At 30.9% G+C, this 12,922-nt stretch overlaps 1 protein-coding gene and 1 long non-coding RNA gene across 12 annotated transcripts; one reads left to right on the top strand and one right to left on the bottom strand.

The window, feature by feature from the left end:
• Positions 1 to 598: 598 nt before the first annotated feature.
• LOC103499237 (probable polyamine transporter At1g31830) lies at positions 599 to 11,112 on the bottom strand. Of its 11 annotated transcripts, none has more exons than XR_539743.3 (4): positions 10,711 to 11,110; positions 6,791 to 6,967; positions 1,763 to 3,331; positions 599 to 908 (listed from the first exon to the last, which is right to left on the bottom strand). XR_539743.3 is itself a non-coding variant. In XM_008462195.3 (3 exons), exons 1-3 carry the CDS (start codon positions 10,879 to 10,881, stop codon positions 1,871 to 1,873), a joined length of 1,797 nt encoding a protein of 598 aa, XP_008460417.2. In that variant the 5' UTR covers positions 10,882 to 11,112; the 3' UTR covers positions 1,641 to 1,870. The 11 variants fall into 11 exon arrangements, 9 of the variants coding, with proteins under 9 accessions (XP_008460417.2, XP_008460416.2, XP_008460418.2 ...); XR_539742.3 differs by having other exon boundaries at positions 599 to 883; XM_008462195.3 differs by lacking the exon at positions 599 to 908 and having other exon boundaries at positions 1,641 to 3,331; positions 6,791 to 6,955; positions 10,711 to 11,112.
• Positions 6,826 to 10,286, top strand: LOC127149037 (uncharacterized). The gene is made up of 2 exons (XR_007820254.1): positions 6,826 to 6,961; positions 9,747 to 10,286. It is a non-coding gene; the product is annotated as an uncharacterized LOC127149037 (long non-coding RNA).
• Positions 11,113 to 12,922: the final 1,810 nt, after the last annotated feature.

Below are 12,922 nucleotides of genomic sequence, written 5' to 3'. Positions count from 1 at the left end.
GCTAAGAACACAGTAATTTTACCACAATTTAACCGGTTTATTTAGAAAGTTAAATTTACCACTATTGCAACAGATTTAACTCCAAGCACGTAGCCGTCACCCAAACGACGTTAATCAAACAAAAGTGATAATTTTAATGCAAGATAAGGGATGAAATTTTGAATATCTGAGATCATTATACACCAAAGACATTATTGTTATTATTATTGTCGTTTGTGTTGTTATAAGGAGAGGCTTTTTGGATGTTGAACTATCAATAATTCAATGTGAAAGAGACAACACCAAAGTGCTGGGGTCAAGAAATGACTCCCTCATTCATGGGGGAAAAGTTCAATTCGTCCTTGATTGACCCTTTTCCAATTTCAGCCTTCGTCCTATATATTATGATTACTATTTTCTGTCCCTTGTATTATTATTACTATTTTCTTTTCCAAATGTGATGTCAATTACTTTATTGCAGTACAATTACTATTAGGCCAAACCATTTTCGTATTAACCTGCAGTTTAGTTAAAATTCAATGTTCTTTAAACACTACCTTTACCAACTGAATTATAGTACTTTTGGCCTGATTACAAATACCCTTAGAAAGTTTGAAAATATAGCAACTCAAACATCATCTTATCATAAATTGCCTTCACTTCAATGGTGTTATAACGACAAATTTGAGAGTACACACACGATTGAGTCTCTATATAAAGTATCGTGTATAATTTGATCCTTTTTCTTTTTCCGAGAAAATTTCAAAATGTTACTAAAATGAGTAAACATTTCATTCAACCAAAAGCTTACTATAAAGTATAAACAGCTTTCGGATATCTTTTTCTTTTAGCCTTTTTGATTCCTCCACGGAATTTCAATGCCTTTTGTAAAGGCACCAACAAACTGTTGTAGAAAGATAGACATAACCCTACGTTAGGAAGGAAATTTGACATTACTATAAATATAACCATATGAAATACTAACGTTATAAATATGCTACAACTATTTTCCCGATAATATATAGGATGAGAAAAATTGAATCTCAGCCTCGAAATCAATAATACACCAATTGTTGATTGTTAACAAATTGACTGTGATGAAGTTTGATGAGGCATTATGTCAAAAATGGAACAAATAAATATATATGGGTCCAGCCACTAAAAATAGCAAGATAGCTACCCTATAGCAACAGCTGTGGCAATTACCTTAAAACTTCACGATCACGTCAACCTAAACATAGTTTGATGGGTGAAAAGTATACTTTTGATAGAGGGGTTGGAGGTTCAGATCTTGTTGTTGAACTCAAATATTTAGGATCAAGAAGAGAAACAAGAGGACGAAATACATTAATTAATTAAAACATGCCAAAGAGCGTTCGGCTTTAAATTTTAGTTTTGAAAGAATAAGCAATTTATATTATTCAATGGGATTAGGATAACCATAGTTAGTTCACGTGACACTACAGATCCAACCTTCATCCCGATTCACCAATTATCACCTTGGTGCTTTTGGCATAAGAGTAAGGTTGTTTGGTCCGAGAAGTTGTTAAGACAGAGACAGATGGACATTTTAGTGGAATAGTTTAAGGACGGTGGATTGTTGAATTCGAACGTTAACCTATAAGAGATCTCAACAAGCACTGCTACTAATTGATGCTTGATTTAAGGAAACTAAGATTGCTTCTTTTTCGTTTTTATATTTATCATCAATATCATTCTAAGACTAGGATTATAAATGTGATTATGCTACAACTTAAGCACATATCAAACAGAAAGAACTTACAAGATCTTGAGTCTGCCATTGAATCAACTGATATTGATCTCCAATGCGCCATTATCATCTCAGAATGAGTCTTCCTTTCTTTGAAACCGAATGATCAGTGAAGTCCTGTTAATATACCAAGGTGTCTGGCCGGTCTCGGTTGGCAAAATGGAGATCAGGGAGGTCAGCACTAACAGAGAATTTGAGCCATCTCTTCTTTTCTACATACTTGAGACCGGGCTGCAACAATAAGCCAATTGCCACAGCGGCTAGACTCACAATCATCACTTTGACTGTTGAAAGAGCCAATACTATGCATATTAATATTGTTGGAGGAATGCACATCAGGATTGATCCAGCGGTTCCCACAGGAATCTTGTATGGCCGAGATGCAGCTGGGTGTTTAATCCTTAGCTTGATAAAGGCTAAGAATTCCAGAATCATTCCAAAGCAGTACAAGAAGTTTTCTGCAGCCACGATTTCTTGAAAGCTTAACCATGAAAGCAAAACAACACCTGAGGCTGAGAATAGAATCCCAATCAATGGTGTCCCATGACGAGACCGTTTGCTGAAGAACTCTGGTAACATACCACGTTCTGCCATTCCAAGAAGTTGGAAAGAATCACTGCTCATCTCAGCCACAAACATTCCCATATTCGACATTGCAGCAGCACCTTGGATCCACCAACCCAACCAAGCCCCTCCAATAATTTTAGCAACATCAGAGAAGTAGCCATCAGTCCACAGTTCGCGATTAAGCGCAATGGCTCCTGTCCCACTTAAAAGAGGCAAAAAGTAACTAAGAACAACCAAAATCAAGGCATAAAAAAGTGCTTTAGGGAGTGTTTTGTTTGGATTTTCCACTTCTCCAGCCAATGTGCTAATAGAATCCCAATAATTCAAATTCCAGAAAAGAGTGTTCAAATACAGATTCCAGTCAACATCCTTTAGGTTCACCACAACCCATCTAGCTGGCCTTAGCTTGGGAATAGACACAAGTCCCATAACCGCAAAAGGAAGGATTGAGAAAACACCAAGTATTACAGCTACCCAACCAACAATTGTTAATCCTCTATAATTCATGTAAGTGAGGATCACTGTCAAAGCCAAAACTGCAGCAACTCTTGGAAGACCTCCACCAAGAGCTGGGATCTCTGACTTCAAATAATCAAGAAACAAGACAGGATATAAAGCATTATCAATAACTCCACTAAGCCATTTCATCCAACCCTGTTGAAATCCCCAAAATGGACCTAATGCAGAAGAAACCCAAACAACATAACCACCATTTTCGGGGAACATAGTCCCCATCTCAGCAGTAATCAATGCCTCAGGAATGCTCCATATAAGTGGAAAAACTAAGAATCCAAGAAGAGCCAACAAAGGACCAGCTGCCCCAACACTATCCTCAACTCCAAATGGACCGCCTGAAACCTCATAGAAGATGAGAAACACAAGTGGTAATACAGAAACTTTCTTCGCATTACTGACGACTGCAGGAGAAGGTGATTCGCCAACCGAAACGTACTCTGCACGATTTATCTCTCCCATTGAAACAGAAGTTTGTCTGGCTGGCGAAGTCCTCAATTTCTGCTCAATCCGCGAAGCAACATCATGAAAAAGAAAGATAAAACCGATATGTCATACTCAAATTCAAATACAGAAGAAACAAGGAAAACACAATATTCTCAGTCACTCAATTCCAATCAGTTCATAGAATACTTCCTGTTTCGTAAACAAAGAAAGTCTCAAACCTACATCTTCTAATTTCAGCCACAGGAAGTAAGTCCCTATGATTAAGGTCTCCAAAATACATATCGAACTCATGACTCACACCAATCAGAAACCACCAAACTAGATGCCGTTCTTCACATTGCAAAAAACAATAAGAACCCCCCCAAAAAAGTTAGGAAAACACAACAGAGTATCCCAAATGAAATACAAAACTAAGAAAAAAAAAACCTAGAATCGAAATATTAAAACAAAGAAAGAAACCAGGATCTTATACGAAAATTCAAAGGATCTTGGGGGTAAGATGGATATAGGAAAGAATAAGAGAAGAATGAAGCAGAAGAGAGAACAAACCATCAAGGAAAATCGTTGGCCGGAGGAGAGGGATGCATTACTGCAAAAGCACCTCCACCGTGGAAGAAACCGGAGAAAACTACCGCCGATGAGGCCTCAAAAATACAATCACGACGGTGTTTCAGAATCTAAGATATAGAAAAGAAATTTGAGAAAACAATAAAGAAAGATGTTGGAAATTTACAATTTAGAATTATTATGTTATATATATATATATATATATATATATATATTAATAAGAGAAATAGTTTATTTTATTATAGTAAAAAAAAAATGTATTTATTTTATTCTCTTTGTTTTTGTTAAAAAAAGACACAAGTGGCATTTTCGAAATGAAAGAATATTTCCTTTGCAGGTTTGCATTTGCAAGGTGTTCCGCTTTTGAATCTCTGTGTGCCACGTCATTCAACCACTTCTTTTTCTCTTTTATATTCACACACACACACATACATACCACTTCACTTTGGATCATTCTAAGGATAGATTTCATAAATTTTCATCGTTATCAAACTTAAATCTAAAACTTCCCTTCATTGTTAGTTTAAGTCGATTGACATACAAATACCTCAAATATTGAGAGTGAAATAAATGAAAAACTAGAGTTTGAAGGGTAACTTTTGAAATATACAGATTAAATTGACAAACGTTAAACACCAAATTGTAACATTTTAAAATATTCAATCTTAAAAGATTAAAAATGTAACAATTTATGTATTTTTGGTTCTTCTTATTTACTTTTTACTTTCTAAATCATTTTGCCCAATGTTTGTCTCCAACTTATTTACATTGAGATCATGCTTGTATTAAGCTGCCATTGTGGTTGCTATTATTAATTTGTTAAAATAAGGGTAAAAACTAAAAAAATAAAAGGTTAATGTCAAAAAACTTTGAGGGGGCATACTAAGTTTTTGGAATCCATATAAAACAATTTAAAATGGTCTACATAAAAATTTCTCCAAATTCAAAGTTGAATTACACAAATAACTATTCCGCCATTTTAATTTGTTGTTAAAGGAGTGAAATATATTTGAACTTTGCCTTTTTATGTTAATTAGTTTTTTTTAGTGAAAAATGGAGAGAAGATGTATATTAGTTCAATGCTAATTAAAATATGTTTATATTAGCTTCTAAAAATTATATTTAGTTAACCAACTTTTTTTTAAATAAAGAAAACTATTGTTTTGTATGACTGTTTTCATGAATTTTGTTATACACAGAGATGATATTTGACCAAATGTGAGGGTAAATCTAATTTTTGAACATAATTGAAGTGAAAAATGTGATATATTCATTTTTGTGCGTCTGATCCAACTATCTGATCATAATTTACCACAAGAGAAACTCTTCTTAATTACCTTTTTTTTTTATTATTATTTTTTATGAAAAAAGTAAAGTTTTATCGGGAGATAAAAAAGTAAAATAATGCATCCCAACATTACTCAACTATGGATTAGTGCCTGTTCATTGCGGGTTTAATGTTGTATTATCATGCATGTAATTATTTGTCACAATAGATGATTTTATTGTGTTAGGCTAATTTTTAATTCCATTAATAATATTATTGATGGGATTAAAAATGAAGAAACAAATAGGAAAATGCTCATAATTTTGAATTAGAAAAGTATCTCCGAAATGTCTAGAAACATAACTCTTTGAAAATATATTTTGATCAGTTTCATTTCTATTCCTAAACAAATGCACAATGTTTATCTTTACTCTAAAACTTCGACCATTAAAATATATAACAATGTAAATTCGATTCTCATACCGCATAGCTTAGATGTGATCACTAAGCAAGTGAAAATTACAACAACAAACGACAAAACTATTACATTAATTTAAAAATAGAGAGTTTCATATAGACATTTAAAAAATGAAAAAAAAAAATTGTTATAAAAAAATGGAACTACTCACAAAATATAATCAAAGATTTTGACCTTGAAATTTTGCTATTAAATAGTTTCAATATTCTAATATTTTTTAGGATGTTCCATTAAAAAATTGTAAATAAAATAGACATTAAATGAAATGAAGTTAAATGTTTAAAAACCAAAATAAATAAATAAATAAATAAACCACTATTTACTGTTTTAATTTCAAATTCCATATATAGCATGAAATATAAAGATATAAAAGACAGTTTTTAAATATTTATTTATATATATATATATATATATATATATATATAAAGAAGATTATTCCATTGATGTTTAGTTTTAAGGAAACCAAATTCAACAACAACAACGTACAACAACTTTATCTTCTAAACAAAAAATCATTCCAACTTTATAACTTTACCTTCTGAATTTGTGGATAGGAGGACATTTATTTTTACAATCCAATTTATAACTTTATCTTCTGAATTTCTGGATAAATAATAATAAAAGAAAAATCACAGCCTTGCCTATATAATTACCCCATTGAAACTTCTCATCAAAAGAAGGCCCATCCTTTCTATATTTATTATTTAAATTAAAATAAATAATAATAATAAAAAAAAACCTTTCCTAAATACACAAATAAACCATAAAAAAATTGGACCATAGCGAATTATGTATAACTTATTCACCCTTTTTCAAAATCATTGAAATTGAGAGTTGGAATAAAATTTGACTTCACTATAACTTTTTTGAAAAGATGAAAATAATATTTTTATCTCAAAGGATAATATAAAGATTTTTTTTAAGAAAAAGGAAAAAATAGAAACAACGTTTCTAAAGCAATAAGCATGAGGTGCTTAATTCATAGCTAGTTAGATCCGCACTGAAACAAAAGTGATATCCGATCTCTAATTCTAACTCTCAAACAGATAATATTTCATCTTCCCACCGGTGTGGATCAATAAAATTAAATTCAAACGATAAAATTAAAAAAAAAAAAAAAAATCTCAAGCCAAAACAAACACAACAAGAATCGAAGTTCAAATTTTCTAAATTACAATTATGAGTACCGATTGATTGTTACCTGATGGTCGGAATCGGAAACGAAAACGATGGGCGGTTCCTCCTTGGCACCGTTACAGTGAGCGGAAGCGGCGGCGGCGGCGGCGGCGGGGAGAATTGACTGAGGTTGTAATTCCTTGTGGTCAAGCTCCGCCGAGTGGATCTGAGAAGCAGAAATTGGCGGTTCCTGTCGGTATGTCTTCATGAAATTATATTATATATATGAATAAGAGAGAGGAGGAGTTTGTTGAAAGCTTTTAATTGATGATTGAAGTTGAAGTAGGGTAGAGAAGTGGTTTAGGATTAGGAATGAATTTTGGATATATAGAAGAAAAATAGAGAAGAGAGGAAGTGAGTACTTAATTATTACTATAATTAACGTCTCCAAAATACATATCGAACTCAAGACTCACACTAATCAGAAACCACCAAACTACATCTAGATGCCGTTCTTACATTGCAAAAAACAACAAGAACCCCTCCAAAAAATTACGAAACATAGCAGAGAGTCTCAAATGAAATACAAAACTAAAAAAACAGAACGAAAATTCCAAAAAACCTAGAATCGAAAAATAAAAACAAAGAAAGAAGCCGCAATCTTCTACGAAAATTCAAAGGACCTTGAGGTAAGATGAATATAGGAGAGAATGAAGCAGAAGAGTTTAACAAACCATCAAGGAAAATCGTTGGCCGGAGGAGAGGGATGCATTACTGCAATAGCACCTCCGCCGTGGAAGAAACCGGAGAAAACTACAGCCGATGAGGCCTCTAAATTACAATAACGACGGTGTTTCAGAATCTAAGATATAGAAAAGAAATTTGACAAAATAATAAAGAAAGAAGTTGGAAATTTAAAATTTAGAATTATTATGTTTTCTTTATATATATATATATATATATATATATATATATATGTAAAGAAAAATAATAATATTAATAAGAGAAATGGTTTACTTTATTTTAGTTAAAAAGGTTTTTATTTTATTCTCTTTGTTTTTGTTAAAGAAAATTCATATGTGACATTTTAGAAATGAAAGGGTATTTGCTTTGCAGGCTTGCATTTGCAAGGTGTTCCACTTTTGAATATCTTTGTGCCACGTCATTCAACCACTAATATATATATATATATACATTTATCACAATTGCTGCCACGGTTGATTTTAGCATATATATATAGAGCATATGATATAAAGATATAAAAGACTTTATATATATATAAAGAAGATTATTCCATTGTCGCTTAGTTTTAAGGAAACCAAATTGAAGAACAAAAGTTAATAAATGATTAAAAGATGAAATTTTATTTTATTTGTTTATTGTAGTTTAAAAAAGATGCAATGTAACTAAATAGTAGATAACCAAAATACTATAATTTAATTTATATTAAAACTAAAAAGAATGGAGGTACTACCAATAAAGAGGGATTTAGGATCATCCTCTTAGTATTTAACATATATAATATTAATAATAATAATAATAGTCAAATTTTTCTTGTAATGTTTTTTTTAAAAAAAGAAAAATGGATGGGGAGACATGTTACTTAACAAAAATAGAATCTGAATTTGTGGATAAATAATTAAAAGAAAGAAAAGATAGCCGTACCTAAATAATTACCTACGGAGAATGGAATGCAAAAATTCAACACCAAAGTGGGGCCAAAAAATAAATTAAAATATCTTCCTTTTTTCCAAGAGCACCCCCTCCCCCTTTCTTTTTACTTCTCATTGAGCAATTCTCATCAATTCAAAGGCCCACCTTATCTATATTTAATATCTATTATCTAAATTAAAATACGAATACTTTCAAATGTTTAGTTTAATTTCTAAGTAACTTATACTGCATCATTCATTTCACATATTATATTTTCTTATAAGTTTCCATAAATTTATCTTTATTCAACTTTGTTTTTTCAAGCATTAAAATTTAAAATACTAGAATTGAATAATATTGACCTAAATATTACTATTCGAGTAAAATAAACAAATAGAAATAAAAGACAAAAGAATACAAAATTTAGATAAAACATCATATCGAATTTCCCAAAAAAGAAAATACAAAACATTTCGTACACTTGTAAACTTTTCTTTTGAAGTGAGATACAAAACAAACATTAAAAAAAACGAAACATTTTAAGTGTTTTTAAAAAGTGAATTTACAAATGGATTTTTTTTTTTTTTTTTTGTATTTAAAAGAAAAAACGACATTTAAAGTGTGAGACTCACAAGTGGTTACACCTTGAAAAAAATGGACATAAAAGCATTCTTTCCAATAATTTCAAAAAATTTCAAAAATTACTGTTTTATTTTTCTTTTGGTTAAGAAATACTTTTAATAAATTAAAAGCATTTTACACCTACCATCTACCCTTTTCAACGCTACTTTTTTTTTTTTTCTGTTATTTTATTTTATTCTTTAAAAAAAGAAAAACTACTTTTACAATTTCATCTAAATTAAAGGCTTTGATTCTTATAAGATAAAATATATTTTGACGGTTGAGAGAGCTTATTTCCCCATTCTTATTTGAATATATATATACCAAACTTACATCTACTTACAAACAATGTATCAAATACTATTTTGGTTAATTTACTTTAGATTTTAGTTTATTTTGATCTCTATGATTTTAATTTTTTCTAATTTTCATATTTATTTCATTCTTAAGAGACCAAAACTATTACATTTTGAAAGTTCAAGACTAAAATAAATTAAAGTAATCTACCATACAACAAGTAAATTAAACCTTTTTAAAAATATAAGAAAAGAAAATATATCGAAAGACTATAAAACTTTCCTAAGTACAAAAAATAAACCAAATAAAGAAAATGGAGCATCGCAAATTATGTATGATTTATTAAGCTTTTTTCAAAACGTAGAAAAATGAGAAATTATTTAAGTATATTAAAATGAGTTTTATATTGGAGTAGAATTGTAAGTTAGTTTCAATGGCACTTCTGCAATTAAGTTCATCATTTTCTTTAGGTCTTTTTCATTGAGAAACAGAAGAGGGAGAGGGACGCAGCCCACAACGCAAAACAGGAAAAGGGAGAGAGGGGGAAAGCAGCCGGAAAAATACACTTCGGTTGACGGCGTCCGGTATTGAGTCGACGGAAAGGAAGACGTTGGCGTTGACGGCGTCGAACGGCAACCAGGTTGTCGACGGTAATCTGTGTACAGAGGGTTGACGGCGTTGAACGGCTATTGGACGGAATATTGACGTTGAACGGTGGTGAGTACCGACGTGTCGTTTTTCCGGCGTGTTTATCACGGTGAAGGGGGTTATTCTGCCGTGGGTTCTTCAGTTGTGCGGTGGTTGTTCGACAGGTGGGCCTTCGATAAGGATGGGTTTTGGGTCTCGGTATCAGAAATAACAGCCGTCGTGTGGGTTTTTCAGTCTTTTGGTGTTTGGTCGACCGTATAGTCAAGTTCGGTGCTATTCATTAGAGATTCTTGTTATCTTTGTTGATATTGGTACTTGGAATTGTAGACCAAATTAATCGAATCGTATTATGGTTATCTGAATATCGTGTTTTGGTTTGACATTGTTTTTTTGATAACAAGTGGTATTAAAGCCGAGTAATTTCTAACACAAAATCATTGAATTGAAAGCTTGAAGACAAATTTGACTTCACGAAAATAATATTTTTATCTCAAAGGATAATATAAGATCTTTATTCTTTTAAGAAAAGAAAATAGATGGAACGTTCCAAAATGCAACAAGCATGAGGTGCTTAATTCGTAGCTAAGTTAGGCACTGGAACAAAAATGGTTTTCAAATCTCAAATTCTAACTCTCAAATATATTTCATCTTCCCGGCGGCGGATCAATGAATTAAATTCAAACAATAAAAAATAGCAAACCAAAACAAACACAACAAGAATTGCATCAATAAGTAAAGAAGATTAAATTTTCTAAATTACAATTATGAGTAGCGACTGATTGTTACCTGGTGGTCGGAATCGGAAACGGAAACGATGGGCGGTTCCTCCTTGGCACCGTTACGGTGAGGGGAAGCAGCAGCGGAGGGGATTGAGTGAGGTTGGAATACCTTCTGGTCAAGCTCCACCGAGTGGATCTGGGAAGCAGAAACCGGCGGTTCCTGTTGGTGTGTCTTCATGAAATTATATTATATATGTGTGTGTGTGTGTGTGTGTGTGTGTGAATAAGAGAGGGAGGAGTTTGTTGAAAGCTTTTAATTGATGATTGAAATTGAAGTAGGGTAGAGAAGTGGTTTGGGATTAGGAATGAATTTTGGATATATAGAAGAAAAACAGAGGAGAGAGGAAGTGAGTGAAATTGAGAAATGAAGAAGGAAGATGAAGTTGGGATTTGAAAGTTTGTGGAGCAATGGCAATTAGTTTGCTTGGGTTTATAGGAATCTTTAAAATCATATATTCTATGGCCAATTTGGACGATACAAACAACCAATTGAGGACTCTTAAACGCACCTTCTTTTTTGTAAGTTTTAAATCCATTTTCTTTAATTTACCATAACCCACATGTAACGTTTAAACTATCATTTCTCTCCCTCATCTTAAATTTAGTACTTAATTCTTTTTTTCTTTTTTTATTACCGTTTTTATTCAAACTTTTGAAAATTACCCTTTTTAAACCTATCAAATTTAAAGATATTTATAAAATTATTTCATCTCTATATAGTCATCAATGTATAGTCATCTATGATATGATATTGATACTTAGAAGTCTATTTAGTTTCTATATGTGTTTACTTTTTTAAAAAATATATTAAATTTTTTCATATTAATATATTTTTATTATATATTTAGTAAATATTTTTCATAGTTTTGGTATTTACAGTAATTGTCCTTTTAAGAACATATTCACGTTTTGCATTTTTTCAATTAAAAGCTATTAGTATTAATTTATTTATTTTGATAAAAATTAATTTTAAGAGATAAATTTTAGATTCATTAAAATATATGTACTAAAACTCAACAAATTTTAAGGATATGAACCACGATGGTTTTCAACTTTACTTAAGATATGGTAAATAACGTGCAATATGTGTTACCTATTAACAAGTTTATAATTTTGAATCTCTCACTTTTATAATAATGAAGATGAAGAAGATAAAAAGTATTTAAGTAACAAACTTGCGTTCAATTCAATAATTATTTATGTTTCTTTTTAAGTTTAGATTATAAACATTACTTTCGCGTATAATTATTTTTTACTTTTCATTGATATTTTGAAAATCAAACGAATAATTTGAATACTCAAAGAAGTAGCTTTTGAAAAATTACTTTTCTGTTTCGTAAATATAAAAACCGTCTGTGAGAAGCATGGATAAATTTTAAAAATATAAAACTAAGAACCAAAGGAGGCTTTAGTTATTAAGTTACTTTTACAATGTCATTCATTATTTGAGTATTTGAATTTTCAATTTCATCATCGGTTTCTAAACCTATCTAGTGGTGTTTTCATTGAACACCAAAAGTAGATTACAATGGAGAGGGTAATATTTAGATGTATTATGTGTCTTATCCATTCTTGTGTATTATATTTTACTATTTACATAAAAAAAAAAATAGTATCTTCCAAAATAATATAACAAAGCGATAAAATATATATTTATATTGTTTAGAACAATTTTGAAAACTGAAAAACTTCACCAAGCCACAATGAAAAATACAACCCGTCAATCACATCGTCAACAACGTTTAGATTTAGATAGCCAAATTTTCAATTCTCTGTACATATCGTTTAATTTGGTTACTCGATTGTTTATATTTGGTCTTAATCGATTGTTTATATTTGGTCTTAAATCTAAATGATTTTGATTTGGCTAAATGGTTTTTTTTTTCAAGATTTAGTACAATATCGTTTAGATTTGGCTAAATGGCTAAATGGTATAGCTTTGCCTTTTACGTCTTCCTTCTTCTTCTTCTTCTTCTTCTTCTTCTTCTTCTTCTTCTTCTTCTTCTTCTTCTTCTATTTGGTTACTCGATTGTTTATATTTGGTCTTAAATCTAAATGATTTTGATTTGGCTAAATGGTTTTTTTTTTCAAGATTTAGTACAATATCGTTTAGATTTGGCTAAATGGCTAAATGGTATAGCTTTGCCTTTTACGTCTTCCTTCTTCTTCTTCTTCTTCTTCTTCTTCTTCTTCTTCTTCTTCTTCTTCTTCTTCTTCTT

This window comes from Cucumis melo, chromosome 4 (genome assembly GCF_025177605.1).
Source record: "Cucumis melo cultivar AY chromosome 4, USDA_Cmelo_AY_1.0, whole genome shotgun sequence".
NCBI classification, from domain to species: domain Eukaryota; kingdom Viridiplantae; phylum Streptophyta; class Magnoliopsida; order Cucurbitales; family Cucurbitaceae; genus Cucumis; species Cucumis melo.
Note: the sequence above shows the minus strand (reverse complement) of the source record. Positions and strands in the feature narration are given on the sequence as shown.